The sequence below is a fragment of the Lissotriton vulgaris genome, chromosome 5 (genome assembly GCF_964263255.1).
Source record: "Lissotriton vulgaris chromosome 5, aLisVul1.2, whole genome shotgun sequence".
Classification (NCBI taxonomy): Eukaryota; Metazoa; Chordata; class Amphibia; order Caudata; family Salamandridae; genus Lissotriton; species Lissotriton vulgaris.
This window is the reverse complement of record NC_141693.1, coordinates 1,678,331,950-1,678,352,934: the sequence shown is the minus strand read 5'-3', so window position 1 is coordinate 1,678,352,934 and position 20,985 is coordinate 1,678,331,950. Positions and strand designations below refer to the sequence as shown.

Sequence of the window (20,985 nt, the reverse complement as noted above, 5' to 3'; positions counted from 1 at the left end):
GCTACCACAGCAGAAAAGTGATCAATGAAGCGGCGGTAAAAATTTGCAAATCCCAAAAAGCACTGTATGTCTCGAACAGATGTCGGAGTGGGCCAATCGGCAACAGCTTTGATCTTTCTGTCAGTCATTTTCATCCCAGTTGGAGTGAGGAGAACTCCCAAAAATTCAACTTCCCGAACATGGAAATCACATTTGGATAATTTGCAGTACAAATTATGAGATTGCAGAGTTTTCAGAACCTTTCTGACGTGACCTTCATGTTCGGCTTCAGAATCAGAATAGATCAAAATATCGTCTATATCGACAATAACAAAAAGATCCAAAAATTCCTTCAAGGCATCATTCAAAAAAAACTGAAAAGCTGCTGGTGCATTGCACAGCCCGAATGGCATCACCAAGTACTCAAACAATCCATATCGGGTTTTGAAAGCAGTCTTCCATTCATCACCTTGCCTGATACGAACCAAATGGTAGGCTCCTCTGAGGTCCAATTTAGTGTAGATTTCTGCCCTTTTAACTTGGTCCAATAAAACAGGGATGAGAGGCAATGGGTATTTATTTTTGACAGTGATTTTGTTCAACGCCCTATAATCGATGCAAGTCCTCAATTCCCCATTTGCTTTCGGAATGAAAAATAAAGGAGACGCTGCCGGAGACTTGGAGGGGCGGAGGAATCCATTCTCTAGATATTGGTCGAGATATTGTCTTAAATGTTGGTTCTCTTTTTCAGACAAAGCATAAATGCGACAATTTGGGACACTAGATCCAGGTACAAGATCGATTTGACAGTCATAGCTTCGATGAGGAGGAAGGAGGGCTGCCTTAGCTTCACTAAAAACTTCTGCGAAGTCCTTGTAAACTTTAGGTAACAACGTTTCTTTTTCCTCAGCTGTGGCCAATTGACCTAGAGTTGGTTTTGAGGCATTAAGACAAGTCGATGACAAAAATCAGACAGAAAAACCAGTTCTCTCTTTCGCCAATCTATGGTTGGATTGTGCAAGCAAAGCCAAGGCATTCCTAGAATAAAACCATACTGAGGTGCTTGGATAACATCAAATTGAAGCTCCTCCTTATGTATTTGTTGCTTAGCATCTTCACAGAACATAATAACCTTAGATGTTTGCATGGTTACTGGCCCTCCAGCTAGAATTTTTCCATCCACCGCTTGCACTATTTCTGGAGTCTCTTTTTGTTCACAGATGATTCCTAAGCGTTGGGCGGTTTCTAAATCTACAAAATTTCCTGTAGCTCCAGAATCAACTAAAACTTCCATTTGGCATGTTTCATGAATTAACCTGATTTGTACGGCTAATCTAAAATGAGCTTTGTAGTTAGAGACACATGAGTTCACAGAAGGGAAGGCAATGGTACCCAAGAGATCTCCCTTCAAACATCTTGGGCCAGTTAGTTTTCCGATTTTAGATCTGTTTTTTCCAGAGCTGCTGACTTACTAGAGTTAGGAAATTTTCCCTTTGGCTTAGTTAAACAGTCCTTCACGAAGTGACCTTTTCGACCACAATAAAGGCATTGTCCATTCTTTCGACGATTGTCTTTCTCATCTTTTGACAATGGTTGTCTTAAAGTTCCTATTTCCATAGGCTCTGAACCAGTTTCAGAATTTGTAAATTGAGGCCTAGATTTAGCTTCTGATCTCCAGTTTGGTTTGTCTGTTCTTTTTTTATCTGATCTCCGTTCAGAGAGTCTGTGGTCTAAACGCAGCGTTAGATTAATCAATTCAGAGCAAATTACTGGTTGAGGATCAATTTGTGCCAGAACATCTTTTAGCTCGTCTTTTAAACCTTGATAAAAGAGGGCGGCTCTTTTTTCCTCTGGCCAAGAAGTTTCAGCGATTAATCTGTTGAAGTGAGACAAATAAGAAACAAGGTCCCTATTGCCTTGTTTCAACTGAAGTAGTTCTCGATCTGCGGATAAAGTAACTGTTCTGCGATCAAAAACTTTTTCAAATTCTTCCACAAATCGTTTCCAGTTGTAAAGCAAAGTGTCATCTTGTCTGACCAAAGGAACTGCCCAGTTTGCGGCATCTCCGGTCAAATAGGAAATTAAAAACGCAATTTTAGACTGTGGGGTTGGAAATGCAGTTGGTCTACAAGCAAAATGCAACTCTATCTGGGTTAAAAAGATTTGCACCTTAGAGGGGTCCCCAGAAAAACGTTCAGGAGCTGCCAAAGGAATCTGGGGGGGCACTGTAACAGCTATGTTTGTATTTCCCCTGCTAGCACCAGTTTCTTGAACCTCTTCCGGAAGAGGAGTACTCTGTAATTGAATATTTTCCACCTTAGCTGCTAACAAAGCAGTTACATCCATGGTTTCTTTTAAGTCTGCTTGTATACGCATGATTGCAGACATTAAATCATTGATGGTGGTCATTATGACTTCACGTACAGACCAGGAGGAAAATAATTTGTGGGCTCACTATTCTGTCAGGCGACGTCTTCCTCAGGGTCTGTCGTGAAGTTATAAGGGCCCACCTCTCGATACCTCCAATTCCGAATGTAATTACTACACAGAATCTTGGAGTGATCAAGCGGGGGGAAAAGGGAATTGGGAAGGGAACTGCGGGGAAGGAGATCTGAAAAGGAAAAGTTAGTAACAAAATATTCTGCAATTCTAGATTGGCAATAACCTTTGTACCAAGACTGAGAATATACTAAAACACAAGCCTTTAGACAAACTCTTCTAAACATCCGATAAGCATCCTACTCAGTTGTATTCAAGAATAAAGCTCTTTATTAATTATGCTGTTTAATTTTCAATCACTTGTGAATAGCGACTTTCAAACTCTTGTGAATTGCGACAGATTCTTCATAAAAGAAATAGCACCACACTTCAGCAAATAAACTCCTTTACCAAAGTTTTGGAGGTCAAACTAAATGAATACCACATAAACATCATCAGCAAAAAATAACCCTTTTAGCCACTTAGCCAGAATTCTCAAGAAAGGAATGCGTCAAGACAATTTTGCAATAAAACAGAATTTACGCGCATTCAGCTAAGCTTAGCGTTCCCCAGAAATACTTTCAACAACCCTTGCCAGCAATGGATTGCAGTTCCCTACTTGAGGAATAAAACATTAAAGGATTCAAACTGTCTGTGTTTAAGAAATCATCTATTATGCATTTGGCAGCTTTAAATATCACCTTTTAAAACAAGAAAGCGATTTCAAACATTTTAGCCATGAACAAGGAATTCCTATTCCCTACCTGTAGAGTACGACCTACTATTCCCTACCTGTAGAGTACGACCTACTCTACCACACTCTACCACTCAGATGGACTAAACATCCCCTTGAAATGCTCCAAAACGGTTCTTCTATACTGGAGAGCTGAAAACGAAGCAAGCTGGAAACTGCCACGCCCCCTGCAACGAACACCGAAAGCCTCCGGTGAAATCCTAATCCAAAACGCTGGATCTGTGGGAAACAGGAAAGGGAGCAGGAAGAAACCACAGCCACTCCCTAGGAATAGTCCAGAATAGTGAGCGCAGGAGACAGGGCGCGGTCACGTAAGTTAGCGTGCCTTCGGCGCTTACGCATGCGACCCGACAACCAAAGCTCACGCATTAGGCGTGAGCATGCCAAACCTCACGCATTAGGCGTGAGCATGCCAAATCTCACGCATTAGGCGGAAACAACAGCAGACAGCAGCTAAAGGGCAGGGAACCTGCGCAGATCCACTAACAAGGATGCAAATTAAATGCACAAGCAGGTTTAAAGCACTTCAGCCACCAACGCCCTCCCAAAGAGGACTGATGCAATTTGCCACAGGGGTAACCCCGAATGCAGAGTGGGGCGGGCCCTAGACCACAAGCCACCCTAGCCCTGACAAGACTATATCAAGGGTGTGCCCAGCTATATGAGTGGGACCTGATACCTTTTGGTAAAGGCTAATGGATTCCATATCGGCCAGAATACTAGTGGAATCCGGGTCCGATTGGTTATCTAAATGGTAGTTGAAGGCTCCCAAAAGCAGAAAATGATCTGCTACTAAAATATAGGGGGTGTAACTATTCTATGAGCTACAAGCTGAAGTCTTTTATTTTTTTCCCAGGTGGACGATAGACCAGCACCCCCCCTCCAGGTTAGACTGGAGGAGGGTACTAATTGAAAAATTATCATTTCCAACCAGAGGGTGGAGCAGGAGTCCAGGAGTTTGACCCTTAGTAGATTTTGTACAGTAATAGCCACTCCGCCTCCTTTTTTCAACTGTCTGTCGAGCCTGGTCACCCTATAAGCTTCAGGAAACGCTACAGCTTTAGATGGAGAAGCAGACGAGTGCAACCAGGTTCCCGTAATTAAACACAAATCTGGCTTGGTTGTATCTAGGAGGTCCCAGAGCTCCAAAGCATGTTTTGGAATGGAGTGCGCATTGAGGTAACAGGCCTGTAATGGAGGCGAACTTTAGTTGTCGTTATCCAAGGGAATACTATTACTGCTAGCCAGAGGCTTGCCCTTTAAAAGATGGTGTCTTGTGGGCCCAAAAGCCTCATTCTTGGCTTGGGGGAGGGAAAGGGTGCAAGAGAATTTGCACCTATTACATTGCCATGGTCCATCCTTATTAAAAGGAGGCCGTTTCCCAATACAAAAGGCACTAAAATTGTTACTCTCTATCTTTATGAGCTCAAGCCTGTAGTAAGAGAGGAGGCACACTCTTTACCTGGTAAGATATACAGCCTGGCTGGCTGCGTCCAAGAACGATGGGCCCAGATGGGCTTGCCAGCGGCGTTTCCCCATCAGGGCTCTGTTTAAATAGAAGCGACGGATCCTGGCAAAGAGCTGTGTAAAAACTAGAGTTGGCAACTAGAGTTGAGAGAGATGGCGGCAGCTGACGTCCCAGCCTTTTCCTTCCGTGGCTTACTATTACCGCTCAAACGGCACATGCACAAGCCGCAGCGGACAGAGAGCAGCCCCATTATAGGAAAGATGAATAAGGGCAAATAAAATGATTAAGAGGTCCTAAAATAGCACCGATCAGTAATAAGAATAAAAGGTAAATGCCTGTGCCAAGTTAAATTAAAAAATCAATACTGTTACTGTGAATAGCAAAACAAACAAAGCTAAACAAAAGTGACCTGCCTTCGCTACGTTACACTGTGCGACTGCGTCAGGACACCGTTTAAATAGAAGTGATGGAGCTCGGGAAAGAGGTGTGTGAATGACTAGACTAGAGCGTCAACCACCCAAGATGGCGGTAGCCCACGTTCCAGCTGTTTCCTTCCGAGGCTGCAGCAGGCCCGGTTCTTGTGAGTGGGCCAGTCCCACCCAAACATGAGCCTGGCCCACCCAAACATGAGCCTGGCCCACCCAAACATGAGCCTGGCCCATCCAAACATTAGCCTGGCCCATCCAAACATGAGCCTGGCCCTGGCAGTGATGTCTCGAATGCCAGTAGTAAATGTCCAGTTTAATTTAAAACCTTCCTCCGAAGGTTGTTTTTCTTCCTAGGAGTTATGCGATTCGGCCTGAGCTCTCTCACAGGCACCCCCAATCACGCATTGCCTTTTAGAAAGGTGGGATGTGTCCCAGCCCACTCATGCAAGCACTATTGGGTCACAGGAAGGGGACAAATCCTTTCTTTGGCACCGGGCAACCTTAACTGTAACCTTAACCGTTCTGCTGCCTGGATATTTCGTTTTATACTCCCCCTTGAGAATAAAAGTTTGTTTATGGTGATTCGCCTTTCCTGGCCCCGCAACTGCTTATCAGATTGGCTGTGACAATGAACCAGCAGGTAACAGAATGTGTGGCTATTTTTTTTTTTTTTTTTTAAATCAGGGAAGGCCCAGCAAGACACATACTTCATGTATCCTTAATTTACAATAAAACATGTCCAGATAACTCTGGTGATTAATGATCCTGTTGGAGAGCAATCCTTTGTCTGTTGGTAGTTTTGAAATGCAGATAAAATGTATTTTATGTGGATAGCTCAGTGGGTTACTGCCTTTGTCACAGATATTCTTGTGTTTCTTGCAGTTCAGAGGTTACAATCCTATCATAGGACAATGAACTATGAACTGTCATCAAAGAGCTGCATGCAAACCTGAATGGTATAGTTAGAACTTGTGTTGTGATATAGTTAGAACTTCCCAGGCCTTTCATTAATCTTATGTTGCTAAAAAAAGTTTGTTTTGGCAGATATACATTTATATTAGTAAAGCCAACCCCCAAGCACTGGAGTTCTCTTTAAATCCTTAGTTTGCGTTTCTCCAGACCAAACCCTCATAAAATATACTGCCCACCAGTATGGATGATGTAGTTCCTACACCTTGTGATCCTCGTTGGTTAATGTGACATTCCCAGTAGACTGATTTAAGTACTTGTATTATTATTCAGTGTCTCTGTATGATGTGTGTGTGATGTAAAGTACTGTTACACCCTACACTACGAGTAGCGCTATACAATACATGAAATCCATATGAGAGAGGGGCTGCGGAGAGATGAGGGGTACTGGTGGACGGTGGCAGTGGGGGACTCCGAGAAGACGGTCATTGGGGGACGGGCTACGGAGAGTTGAGGGGTGCTGGTGGAGGGTGGAAGAGAGGGTATCTGAGGAGGAGGTCATTGGGGTGGGGCTACGGAGAGATTTGGGGCACTGGAGGAGGGTGGCAATGAGGGATTCCGAGGAGGAGGCAATGAGGGGGAGCGGCTACGGAGAGATGAGGGGCACTGGCGGAGGGTGGCATTGAGGGAATCCGAAGAGGAGGTCATGAGGGGAGGGGCTACGAAGAGATGCGGTGCACTGGCAGAGAGTAGTAGTGAGGGAGTCCGAGGAGGAAGTCATGAGGGGTGGGGGCTACGGAGATATGAGGGGCACTGGCGGAGGGTAGCAGTGAGGTAATCCGAGAAGGAGGTCATTGGGGGAGGGGCTATGGTGAGATGATGGTCACTGGGGGATGGTGGCAGTGAGGGAATCCGAGGAGGAGGTCATGAGGAGTAGGGGCTGCGGAGAGATGATGTACAGTGACGGAGGTTAGCAGTGAAGGAATCCAAGAAGGTCATTGGGGGAGGGGCTACGGAGAGATGAAGGGCACTGGTGGAGGGTGTTAGTGAGAGAATCTGAGGAGGAGGTCATGAGGGGAAGGGGATATGGAGCGATGAGGAGCACTGGAGGAGGGGGACAGAGAGGTAATCCAAAGTAGAGGTCATGAGAGCCCGAGAAGTGTCACTTGCCTGATACTCCCAGCTTACAAACCTCCTCTTCTCCTCAAAGGGACATTGCACGGAAAAAACACTTTTGAGAGTGATAAAATTCAGAAAGTGATTTGGAAAGAAAAGGATGCGTTTTACAGGCCCTTGTAAAACTAAGGAGAGATAAAGGAGGGCCTTGAAGCAGGCCTGCCTAGACATATAAGTGACAAATCAGGCCTGCAGTGGCCCACCCGAATGCACTCTTGGCCCACCCAAATTAAAATTCCTGGAGCTGGGCCTGTGCTGCAGTGACTTATATGCAACAGAATGTCCACATACTGTTGTTTACCTCTCAAGGTGTTACAAGATGCTAACAGGTTTACTTTTGATCAGGTAAGCATTGTGCTTTAAATTCAGCCTGTTTTCACTTTGTAGAGCCGTTACTTGCCGTGTTTTCGTCTTCCGACGCACACAAATGTCAACCTGGTGAGCCCATCTGTGAGCAGTTGCGTGCACGTTTATAAAAAGAGGCAGCTGCTGTGCTCAGACTGTAGACTGCCACAGTCGAAAATCTGCCTGTTATAATGTTTGTTGTTATGTTTCCTGCGGTCCATAAATATGCTTGTATGAAACCAATTTGCGTTATTAGTCTCTGACACAGTGCGTCTTTTTGTCTGATTTCAGGATGATGAAGCTGAGTTTCTATTAAAGAAGTGCCCCTTACTTACTTGTCCTTCTATCCCTGCAGATCATGAGAATCAAATCTACGAGAAAGAGAAAGGTGGGACGTACCCTCGACGCTTCCACCTCGCTGTGCAACACAAAGATTATAGTGATGGTGAGTGTCTGAGCATTTTGTTTCCTTCGCTGTAATTAAGACTTGTTTTAAGAAGACTCCAGGAGGCGCTCGATCTATAAATCATTTTTTTGCAGTTGTAGAGTCAATAGTTCACAAAATAAAAGGGTTTACGAATGCAAAAATGCAGGATGCAATATTTAAAATGCACCTTGCAGCTCGCAAATGATACTTTGCTCCCTGTCAAGAATTGCTGAGAAGTGCATGCAGTGGGCATCCCTGTGTCCTTAGTAACGTATTAGGCAATGTATCAAAGCTTTTCTATTGCAGTTGCAAACCATAAAAGAGGTGGATGGAAAAACATTCGCACAGTAGAAGCATTGCCCCAGGGATGCCTTCCACCTTGTGAATAGTGGCTAACGGCACTGGAGAGAAAATTCAGAAGACCGTGGTGTACTCACCTCAGTGTGATTCTTTGAATAGCATCTTTATTTTTTAATGCATCTCTTGTTTAAGGGAGCTGCTTCAAAAAATGCGGATGCATGAATGTATTTCTGTTACTTTATACAAGCCTCCATCACTTCTTTCACAGTCATTCACAGAGTCGAATACGACCTCATATGTATTAGAGCAGGAAATCAGTTGCAACACAAATTAATGTTTGGTCTCAAAGCAGTCAGTCTGCAAACAGCACAGCTTTGCAACCCTTCCTTTGATCATCAGTTCCTACCTTATATATCCCTTAGAGACCGTGGTGCAGTTTTCTAAACCTTTTTTTATCGATATAAAAGCAGTTTTGCCTTTTTACCTGTTGAGAGCGGATTTACATGTTTATTTTGTCTGTGTATGTAGCTTATGTGTGATGCAGTTTGATGCCATAGGGTAGATTATTTTACTTAATTTCCTTCAGACTTCAGAGTAATTAATAAAAACTCTGCTGTTTGGGGAGCAACTGAGGAGACAGGGGTTCGAGCGTCGTAGAAGAAGAACCAGGGAAAGACAGGTGAGTGGCTAGTTTGGCACTCGGGGCCTTCGCCCTAGTGGCCAAATTTACATTAGCTCATTCGGTGCTGCCGCCGGCCCAAGAGCTACCAATGCGAATTTCCACTGGAGCCGCAAGCAGAAGTGAGGGAGACACCACCTGCTCCTCTTTCTCCACCAGCAAAACTCACCAACAGAGATCTGGGAGGGAGCTCAAATGTTGCTTGAGTAAGAGAATTACAGGGAGAGGTACCAGTTATTTGGTTTCAACTCTGATCCCTTACATTTGTATGAGGATGGAGCTCCTGAGAAGCCCTTTCACCCCTGCATGTGGCAAGTCCCTGTTGTGAGAGTCCTAAAACTCCCAGGTCTGCTGGCTTCCTGAATTCTCATAGTCACATATGCATGTTGGCCCATGAGGACCCTCCATTGGGGCCTCCAGAGCCAGTGGCTAGAGTATGGGGCGACCTGTCGGACTCCATTGTGATCTCCGACAGCGCTGTGGCTGAAGTGGATTGGTGGGGTAGCAAGCAGAACCTGAGCTGAAGGATGGCCTTCGCTTCCCCTCTGACCGTTAGCCATACTGTATTCAGGTAAGCAAATGCTTTTACTAGTGCATTGGCACGCAGCTTACCTGCCCCGGATATCTGTCAGGCTACTAAGTGGGAATCCGTATAGACGTTCACAAAGGACTACTGTCTTGACAAGTCTGTAGTGATGGGCATTTTGCCTGTTCAGTTGTGCTGGACATTTTTGTCTGAGTCATTCCACAGACCCACCACTAGGGGAGGTATGATTTCAATATCTATTCACAAGGTGAGGCCTCTATGGTTAGAAGTATCCATCAGAAGAAAAAGTTCCATACCTTCTGTAATGCTTTTTATGGTGGATACTCTAACCTGAGATTCCTCACTGCCATGCCTGTTCTATGCAATGGTCTCTCTTTCAGATATAACAGTTTCAAACCAGAGATCTACACGCTGCTAAAGCGAATTTGCTGATGGGCGTTGTGCCCCAGAGTGCCGAAAAGCATTCAACAGTAGCTGAAATCAGTCGACCTGGGTGGTGTTTGTATGCTGCCTCACTCATCACTTCCAGAACAAAATAACGTTGGTGCTGCATGCCACCACCTACTGGCTGGCAGGACTACTGCAAGCCAGTCCGACACCTGGGGGAATATTCACAAGGTAAGGAATCTGGGGTTAGATACAGTATCCACTAGAGAGAACGTTACTGAAGGTGTTTCCCTTGATGCCCCAGCACTGCGTCTCTATTGTATTGATTTTGTCAATAATTTTATCCTCATAGTTGTTGTTTGTCTAATAGCCGATTTACTCTCTCCTGTAATGTTTTTTCATTTTTTGTTCACTAACCTCTAATACGGCAGTAATTTTATAATAGCAATGAATGGTTTTATCCCACCTTTGAGCATCTTTACTCTAGTAAGTCCTCTTTGTCACACTGCTGAGTGGGAAAATGTTCTGTGAGACTCTTAGTTTACATTTACGTTATTTCCGAATCTCTAGGTAAAAGGTGTGCTTTAACTGCCAAGAATTTCCACGGCTACCTCCTGGGCTTTTTTTATTCTGGTGTAAATCTCGGCAAAAAAGCTGCCAGAGAATTCTGTGCATTATCAAAATCAAGTTCTATCTTATGCATTCGTTCTGAAGGGAAGCAATGTAATCATGGAAATGTAATGGGGTTTGGACCATTTGATTTTCTTTAGCTTCCAACATCACTTCAGAGGACACCATATTATTTGTATGAATATGGTTTGCATGTTAGTTTAACCTGCAATCAGACGTGGGTTTTCATCAATTATGTTGTTTTAAGTTTCCAAGTTTTGTATGTGAATCTTAATATTGCATTATATGCAGAGTTTAAAGTCATTTAGAAGTGTTTCAACCACCAGTTATTGTAAAAGATTATACCATGTGAGTTTAGCTGTTTTTGTCTAATTATATGAACTTTTCTGCTCACTGCTGTTACTTTTCAGGACGACGAACGTTTCCTCGGATCCGGCGTCATCAAGGAAACTTATTCACACTGGTCCCGTCCAGTCGATCTTGGAGCACAAATGGAGAGAACCTGGCCTTGACTATGCAGTACCTAGACAGCCGAGGAGGACTGCGTAATGCAGACAGTGAGAACACACTGATAGTACATGAAAGAAATGTTTCAACCAAATGTAAGTGCAAGAATTGTGATAACACTTCTAAATTGTCCACTAGTATGTTGAATCCTTCCAAGTGCGCCCATTTGAAAATATTTCCATTCTCTTTTAAAAAGGGGCATATCAGAGATATGAAAAACTGTATTCTGGGGGGCGTGGCTTAGCACGCGAAGCAAATGGTCGCCTGTGGGTAGAGCTCCGTGCCGAGCTCCCCTTCCCGGCGCTGTTATCCGGGAATATTCTCCACAAAGCCTGCAGCAAACCATTGGCGAGTGCCCCGCTGGCTCCGACGCGGCGCCTGTCCAATTTTGGCGCGGATCGGGCCTGTAACACCGCACCGAGAGGTGCCGGCCGCCCGCGGCCGGGAACGTTGCCTCCAGTCCCGGCGCGGACCCAGGAAACACCGGGGATCCGGAAGAAGCGGTAGGCCCGAAAACGTGGCCCACACTAAACACAAACGGACCACACACCGGCGCACCGGAGGCCGTCCGCCCCCTACGACGAAGAGGCACTGAGGTGAGGCGACCGCACCAACACGGCCGGACGCCTCACGCACCTACTGGAGCGGATTGGCGGGAGTGCCCTGGAGCTGGCGGTGGCCGCTAGGCCTGGGCGCGTCTCCCCTGCGACAGGCGCCGCGTAAACCCAAGCACACAGAGGAGAGGAGAGGTGAGCGGCTGGGCCTTGGGCACCTGGGGAACTGATGGACAGAGGAGGTTGGGGCATGCAACACGGCACTCACCGGTGGACGCACAAGCCACAGCACACGAGACCCTGGTCGCCGGCAGTGCCCACGAATGCGCACAGAGTCCTGGCTCCTCACCGCAGCATAGCCCGCAACTCACCGGCACTACCCCAGGCACATACTGTGGGAATAGGGACGCCCAAATATACTGAACCCGGCCAGGGGGAACGACGACCTGCACTGCCTGCGCCCCGAGAGAAGTTGGACGCCGAGCAGCTGCCACACGAGCGGAGCCAGTCAGAGACGCTCGCCAGGCTCCCACCGGACGTCGGCTGCTCACTGCTCTCGCCAACGGCCGGACTGGACAGGCCTGGACCGCAACTGAAAGACACGCTGCACCCCCTCAGCCAGAAGCGCTTGCGGGGAGAGACACACCGTGGCTCATACCACTAACGGCTGACCCGGCCAGAACACAGAGAGCACCTAGGAGCGGGCCGGCAGGAGTGTCTGCCCACCCTGCCCCCAACATCCGACGCCCCGTGTCTGAGCACACACCCCGCTGGCTGACCGCGGCGGTCTTCACTCGGAACACCCCGCACCGACTCCTAGCCCCCCCCTGGCGGACCGGCCTACCCACTCGACACCTTTCCATCGTGGGCCTCTTCGAGGGCGCCAAATATCACTTCAAGCACCGATGTCTGGCGGGACCAGGGCATGGACCGGCACTGGGGGCGCAATAACCAAGGGCAAAATGGACAAATCCGGCAAAACCGCTGACCAGGACCAAACAGCAGCAAAACTCGACACCATGCTTGCAGCCATGGAACGGCTGGAAGAATCTATCCAGCTCACACGCCCCTCCCTGGCCACCAAGATCGACAGTGTGGCCATAGACCTCACGCACCTCCGCGCAGACCACAAAAAACTTGCTGACCGCACCACGTCACTGGAGGGAACTGTGAAAGAACTCCAACCCCAAGCCAGCCAGACACATACCCACATACAGGACTTGCTGAACCGAGTGGAGTTCCTAGAAGACAGGGCCGAGGACGCGGAAGGCAGGGCGCGAAGAAATAATGTACGCCTGGTCGGCGTTCCGGAAAAATGGGAAGGGAGAAAGCCGGAGGAACACATGGAAAGATGGCTGACGTCCATCCTGCCTGAGGGCGCACTCTCGCCTCACTTCGTGGTGGAACGCGCCCACAGAGTCCCGACCAAACCCTTGGCGACAGGCTCCAATCCAAGACCCATGCTTCTCCGCATTCTAAATTACAGGGACAGAGACACCATACTGAGAGAAGCGCGCAAACTTGATGATGTGAGAATCGAAAACACCAAGGTAATGTTCTTCCCGGACTACACCATCCAAGTACAGAGGCAGAGACAATCCTTCTTAGCGGCGAAAAAGCGCCTACGCCAACAGGGCCTCCAGTACTCCTTGCTATTCCCTGCGAAACTAAGAGTGATAGCCGGAGAGAGAACCCATTTCTTTACAGATCCAGCCGAAGTGGAGGCATGGCTGGACAGCGGCACAGACTCGGCCCCCAGAACACCGACGGACCGCACAAGCGGACGCCAACTTGGCGGGAACAAGAGACGGCGCCGGCCAAGGCAACGGGCGCAGGAACACGCAAACAGGCCACAGAAGACGCCTCCCCCTGCGGACGCTACACAGCAAGAAAAACAAGAAGCCCTACGACTTGTGCGGGAACTCAGTCTCTCCCCAGCGCCCAGCGAACCAACTGGCAACGGTACACAAGACCCCCCAAGCGACGACGAAGCAATATATGGAATGTCGGACTCTCCTGTGACGGATCCTGGACCGGACGTCACACCCCAAACATCAGACTACATCAGCTAACTGGCTCCTAGGACATATTCACCGTGCATCCCACACGAGCGCTCGAAAGGCCATCAGCGAGGAGATAGCGGATCCAGTCTGGGCCAACCCGACCCGGCGAGACCCCTGGAAAACTGTGATCTACAGTTGGCCCTGATGATGCTCCAACGGACACTGACCAGCCGACCCCCTACTCCTGCGGCCACCTGCCCTGCCGCACGCTGATCAAGACACGTAATGTATGGCATTAAAAGTCTATTTTGTATCCATGACTCTTGAGATTGAGGCCGGCTTAGGCTTCCATACACCCCCCGGGAAGGGGAGCGACCCCTATATGATGACTCTAAAAACACTTAACCAGCCGCTGCTGCTAGCACTGCACAGCTGCCCCCAGAACTGAACTAGACTTTGTTACTCTCCTAGAGAGCATGGACGGGAGCACGTTTGCCCACCGACCTTTTGGTATTTCGCATGTTTGCGTTCTTCATTGGCTAACTGTTTTATTGGCCATGTTAATTGCCTATTTTCCCCCTTTACAGTATTGCAATGGCGTGCGGGACAGTCAATATTCCTTACAAACAGTGGGCGGGCTGGAGGTGGGGCGGGGAGGCCGCTCTGGGGAGACCGTTAATATAATGCAATGTCTGTGATCAATATATGTACATGGAATGTGAGAGGGATGCACACACCGTCCAGGCGGTACCAAATATACTCATACCTCAAACGCCACAACGTGCAAATTGCCCTCTTACAGGAAACGCACCTCTGCGAAACAGAAGTCACCACTTTACGCCGCAGATGGAGAGGTCACCTTTATGCCACACATCACTCCTCCTATGCTAGGGGGGCACTGGTGTGGATACGCCCGGGCACCCCATGGATAGCACAGGACACCTTGGTGGACCCTGGGGGGAGGCCTGTAGCAGTCCGAGGCAGGATTGACGGGAACCCAATAGTGTTAGCCTCCATCTATGCACCCAATACGGGGACACAGGATTTCTTAGCACAGCTATCCAACACCATGGCACCATGGCATGGCATACAGTGGGTACTGGGCGGGGACTATAATTGCACACTGGACCCTTCACTGGATCGCTCCCGTCCTCCACTGCCCAATTCCCCTGCTCATCACGCAGCGCGAGCCCTCCTGGACTGGTCCGTGCAATGGGACCTGCAGGACGCCAGGACACCAGGACCTACTCCTTCCACTCAGGGGCACATGACTTACATGTACGCCTAGATAGGTACATGGTCTCTAGAGATCTGCTGCCGGCGATCAGAGACACACAATACTTGGGCCGCACACATTCGGACCATAATCCACACCTCATGACAATTGCCTGGGAACAACCGAGACCACCAATCCCCACCTGGAGACTACAACCAGACCTTTTGCTTGACGGCGCATTTAGAACCTCGATAGGGGCGCAAACAGCACAGCACTTCGAAGATAACAACAACACTGCTTCCACACCCCAGCTAGAGTGGGACGCGTTCAAAGTAGTACTAAGGGGGCTATGCATCGGCACCCAGGCACACACCCGCCGACAGCTGGAGGCAGACCTGAAGCGGTTGGAAGGGGATTTGCTGCAAAAAGAGCAGGAAGCGGCAGGAGGGGATAGCGTAGGGCTGCTCGAGGCGAGGACGGAACACGACAGACTGATAGGCAGACTGAAACAGGTCAACTTCACTGCACACTCGGCACGCACACACCGCTACGGCGACAAGCCAGGCAAACTGTTGGCCTGGCTGATACGACGAGAAGATCGCTCTACCCCAGTGACGGCCATAAGCCCGACCGCAGACACAGTGGTGTACACCCAGGCGGACATACATGCTGCCTTCGTGACACACTATAAGACATTATACCGGTCACAAATGGGCAACCCACAACCAGACATCCAAGCATACCTAGAGGAAATCATGCTCCCCACCCCAACTGACAACCAACGAGACGATCTTGGATCGCCGTTGGTGGCGGAAGAACTGCGTGATGCCATATTTGCCCTCTCAAATGGGAAAACCCCTGGCCCGGACGGGCTGCCCGCAGAATATTACAAAGCTTACTCAGACATCCTCATCCCTGAACTGCTCAGAACATATTCGGCAGCTCTAGACTGCTCATCCTTACCAGCATCCATGAACGAAGCAATGTTGGTATCGCTTCTCAAACCATGTAGGGAAGAGACACTCCTCGGGTCATACAGACCGCTAGCCCTACTCAACACGGACTACAAGATCCTGGCATCAACACTGGCCCGCAGACTGGCGGCCCTGGTGCCGGCCCTAGTACACAAAGACCAAAATGGGTTTGTCCCAACGAGATGCACCTCCCACAATATTCGGAGGCTGTTCAGAGTACAGGAGTATGCAGTCCAGATGTGGCCGAGATCGGGTTGCCTAGTGCTGGACCTGGAGAAGGCGTTCGACTCCGTCGAATGGCCCTATCTAGTGGCAGTGCTGCGTAAGTTTGACCTGGGTGATGACTTTATAGAACTGGTGGGCTTGCTATATGGGAAGCCTGAGGTTAGAGTGCACACTGGGAAACTGATATCCGAGTCCATCACTGTCAGAAGAGGCACCAGACAAGGCTGCCCACTATCCCCATTATTATTTTCCCTGGCGAACGAGTCCCTGGCTGAACGACTGCGCATCAGTGGAGCACGTTGGGGCATCCCGCTAGCTGACGGCACACATGTCGTGTCGCTATATGCGGACGATTTGCTTCTGTACATCAAAGACCTAGATAATGTGCCGCTGGAACTGTCGGACATTTTCCGCACGTTCGAATTAATGTCAGGCCTTAAAGTCAACTGGGCCAAATCGGGGGCATACTCGTTCACTCCTGACGACCCGGACCCTGTACTTTACATCAATAATGAACGACTACCATGGTATCAAACCACGTTCAAGTACCTGGGTATACACGTGTATAGGACCCCCCCAGACATTTTGGATGGCAATCTGACACGGGCCATAACGTCTGTCAGAACACAGATCGCCTTCTGGAAAACCCTCCCCATCAATGTGCCAAGCAGAGTGACCTTAACGAAAATGATAATACTCCCCAGGCTCCTGTACTATTTTGCCAACCTCCCACTATACATCCCTGTCCGTATATTCAGGGAACTGGAGTCCATGCTCAGAGATCTGATCTGGAACACAGGCAGACCAAGGGTAGCACTGACGAAACTATACAACCCGGTCACTGAAGGCGGCATGGCAGTCCCGAACCTGGAGCTCTATTATCTTGCCGCACAGGTGCAATGGGCGGTGGCCTGGATCTCGGGCAGGAATCTCGAGGACACGGCTACGGCCACAGACATCCTCTCCCCACTGCAGATACTTACCCTATTCCACCCGCTGACGAGCCCTAGGAAACACTCGCAACTGCATGTAGCTGTGGCCACGAAATGCTATGATAGATGTTTACGTCTCACTAGAACCACCTTACCATACGCGCCAGCGTTGCCACTCCTGGGTACCCCCAAGGCCACGTCAGTCTTGACGGAGGCGGCACTGGAACAGTGGACACGCGCAGGCATAGAAACAATGACGGATTTGTACGCAGATGGCGCTTTACTCTCCTTCGAGACGCTGGCTGCTGACACGGGGCTACCTGCGGGACAATTCCTGCAACATGCCTCAATACTGAGGACGCTCTCGCAGAAATGGGGGACCATCGCTGACGAACCGCCCACGCACCAGCTAATCCAGTGCATGCACGTGATGGGCAACGGGACGCATGTGGTGCACTGGCTGACACAGGCGCTGCTCTCGCACACACAAATCACATTGCAACCCCTACGGGATAAATGGGCGGCAGACAGAGGGAAGGCATGGACAGACAAGGAATGGGCGGTGATACTTTCTGGTCCCCGCAACATTCCCCGTAATGCACGCTTCACACAGATCCAATTTTATGTCCTACACCGTGCATATCTATCCCCGGACAAGATAAACTCATATTTCCCGGGCACAGAGGCCAAATGCCCGAGATGTGACACGGAGGGAGCAGACCTCCTCCATATGCTGTGGCAATGTCCCCAGCTTCAAACATACTGGCAGTCGATACTAACTCTGCTGAAGCACTGTACGGCGATGCAGATCCCATTCTCGTGGGAAGCATGCCTGCTGGGCCTCTTCCATAGGACCAAACTAAACAAGGTACCTTCCCGCTTCTGGGATCTTGGCCTCATTACGGCAAAAAGACTCATCACAAAGCACTGGAAGCGGGCGGCACCACCTGCGATGGAACACTGGCACGCTTCACTAGACAACTGGGCGAAAGCGGAGAGTATATCCCTACATAATGAGGAGACGGCGGGACTGCGTAAATACCCCATAGCGACACTCTGGGACGACATGCTCCGCTCCTTCCATAGTGGGCTCCAGACGCCAGAGACTCCAGAGAGGCAGACACCCCCGGACGGGGAACACAGAGATGACCACCACGCTCGAGACGCAGCGGACAACAGGCATAACGCCCACACACCTGACACCTAGACTCCCCCTCTTTCCCCCCCCTACCCCACCAGCACGCCACAACCGCGGCCACCCTCCAGCATCGCCATTATAGCTCCCGGATTTGCCAGAGCAGACACGAACCGCACTACCACTGGACCCCCCCCTCCTTCCTTGCCCCCCCCCCACTGCAGTTCCCGCTGCCCGTCACACCAAACCCCACATGACCCCAAGTTCGATATCCTTTTCCCCTTATGCTTTTATTGATTTTGTTCACAAAACGAGCTACAACAACAGAGACAGCATGATCACGCAATGTTTAAATGTTGATTTTATCTGCGCACTGCTGCAATGTACTTTACGAACTGCTCCACGATCTATGTATGCATTTCTTTAACTACTGAACCTTAGTACATCAAGACTCTGTATGACATATGCTTGATTTTTTTCCTTTGCACTGAATAAAAGATATATTTAAAAAAAAAAAAAAAAAATGAAAAACTGTATTCTAATGGAATGCAAAAATGAAAAGAGAATGGTTCAATACAACAACCATGCAAAAGATGTGTGGCTTTTAATATTTCCATTGTTGAGTTTGCAGTGAATGTCCGACACATTTTCTTAAGAATTTTTTTTAATTAATTAATTGTATTGCGTATACCACAATATGAATACTAGCAGATAACAAAGGATTTCTCCTGCAAAGCTGCATACCACTGCATCTTTACCACTATGTGATTGCTCAACACAGAAAATATAATTGAGACTGTTAACATTCACACTGATTAAAAAGCCACGGTCCTTAAATTCTCAGATGTTTGTTAGCATAGCTCCTCTATTGATAAACCGTTTTTTAGGTCTCGGACCGGCGGCTGGCTTGCCAGCCGGAAGTCGGAGATTCTATGACTTTGAGTAAGGGGGCTTGAACCCGCCTCTCTCCTCCATTCTCTTCCATTGGCTGGCTTCCTAAACGGAGGCCAGCCATTGGAGGAGAAGGGAGTCACTCCAAACAAGCCCCTTCTCTTTCGGATTCGGGGGCATAAGTTTTGCTGTTCTTTCGATGGTGACGTCATCCGTCATTCAGAACAGCCAAACACGCCCCCGAATCCGAACATTTCGGAAGCTTGCGGCCGCCATTTTTTTTTCTCGTCTGCCGGTGAGGGTCGTCTTGTTTGTCCTGAGCTGCAGCGTCAGAGTAGCACTTTATCCAATTCAAAATTCGCCATTTTGTTTCCTGCCTGCCGGCTGTTCTCTCTCCCCTTTCTTTCTCCCAGCCTGCGCAGTTCCCCTCCTCAGCCACCCTTCTCCCCCAGCTCCACTTGTGCTCTCCCCGCGCTGTCTTTCCCCCGTTAGCCGGTCTCTCTTCGCCGAGGCTCCGGCCGCCCTCCCTCGCCCGCTCTACCTGTATGTATGTATGTGTGTGTATATGTAATGCTGCGGGTGTTCTGCCAGCTCTTTCCACGTTTGCATTTTGGAATCGTGACTCAACAATTAAACGCGCGTTTGAGGGAAATTTTCAGTTCCGACTTGAGCTCATAGCGATTGTTGTTAAATGTTGTTGCACGTTTCATGGGTGGTCTGTGCCCATCAGTTTGTCTTGTGCTCGGTGTCGGATGCCAGTGCGACAGCAAGAGCGCTTCAGGCGTTCACACGTACTTTTAAGAGCACAGCGTGGCCCGGCAACCGTGTGCGTGGCTTCAGAGTTGGTGCTCCAACCATTTCTCCTCCCAGGGAATTAAACTGGTTGAAACAATAGATCTGAAGTCCTAAAACTCGAACAAATCGCATTCTGTGACTAAAAATGTTGCTGTTGGCGCTACAGTCCTGCAAATTTTGAGGTGATGAGTTTGATGAGACTCAGTTTTGGCACCTGCGCAGGTATGTGCTCAGCCTACAGAATCATTTTGGAGGGGTGAGTAAAAGGGGCGGTGCACTCGGTGAAGGTAGAGACGGGGTGGTTAGACAGTGCGCAGAGCGAGAGAAAGAGGCAGTGCAGTGAATGAGGCAGAGGCTTTACTGGGTAAGTGAAAGGGACATTATACTAGGTGTGAGAAAGTCAAAGCAGTGAGTGCACACGGTGGGGAAAGAGACTGTGTACCGGGTGAGAGAAAGTGAGGGCGCACTCCCGCACCCGACATTGCCATATTTCCTTAAGGGCGTCGTGACCACCGGGAGTGGAGTTGGTGAGAGCGCAGTGGCATGCCGTTTCTGCTTTAGATCTCCCTGTAGAAAATGAATATTGCTCGACAATGGGCCTGGTTGCTTTTGTAGTGAGCGTTCCACGCTTTCTTAAATCTCCCAAAAACTGAGCATGAGTTCTTGGAACCTGTGTTGCTTTTGAGGCGTGAAATACAGCATTTGGGTTCTATGCCAGTTTCTTTACATTTACGACTGTTGTACTTTGAGAGCTGTGTGGGCTGTGAGAGCTGTGTGGGCTGTGAGAGCTGTGGGAGCTGTGTAGGCTGTGAGAGCTGTGGGAGCTGTGAGGGCTGTGTGGGCTGTGAGAGCTGTGTGGGCTGTGAGAGCTGTGTGGGCTGTGAGAGCTGTGTGGGCTGTGTGGGCTGTGTGGGCTGGGTGGCGCTCTGTGTGTGTGTGGCGCTCTGTGTGTGTGTGTGGCGCTCTGTGTGTGTGTGTGGCGCTCTGTCTGTGTGTGTGTGTGTGGCGCTCTGTCTGTGTGTGTGTGTGTGGCGCTCTGTCTGTGTGTGTGTAGTCTGTGTGGCGCTCTGTCTGTGTGTGTGTGGCGCTCTGTCTGTGTGTGTGTGTGTAGCGCTCTGTGTGTGTGTGTAGCGCTCTGTGTGTCTGTGTGTAGCGCTCTGTGTGTGTGTGTGTAGCGCGTAGCGCTCTGTGTGTGTGTGTGTGTGTAGCTCTGTGTGGATAGCTTTTTTTGTAGGTGGCTCTATGT

At 49.0% G+C, this 20,985-nt stretch overlaps 1 protein-coding gene across 2 annotated transcripts in view; it reads left to right on the top strand.

Annotated features, from left to right (window-relative positions):
* Positions 1 to 20,985, top strand: part of MAP3K3 (mitogen-activated protein kinase kinase kinase 3) — a 1,347,292-nt gene that overhangs the window by 929,620 nt on the left and 396,687 nt on the right. For both annotated transcript variants that reach the window (XM_086923814.1, XM_086923815.1), the window contains exons 10-11: positions 7,893 to 7,982; positions 10,918 to 11,109. In XM_086923814.1, coding sequence (XP_086779940.1) covers positions 7,893 to 7,982; positions 10,918 to 11,109 — 282 coding nt within the window. The remainder of the gene's footprint in view (positions 1 to 7,892; positions 7,983 to 10,917; positions 11,110 to 20,985) is intronic.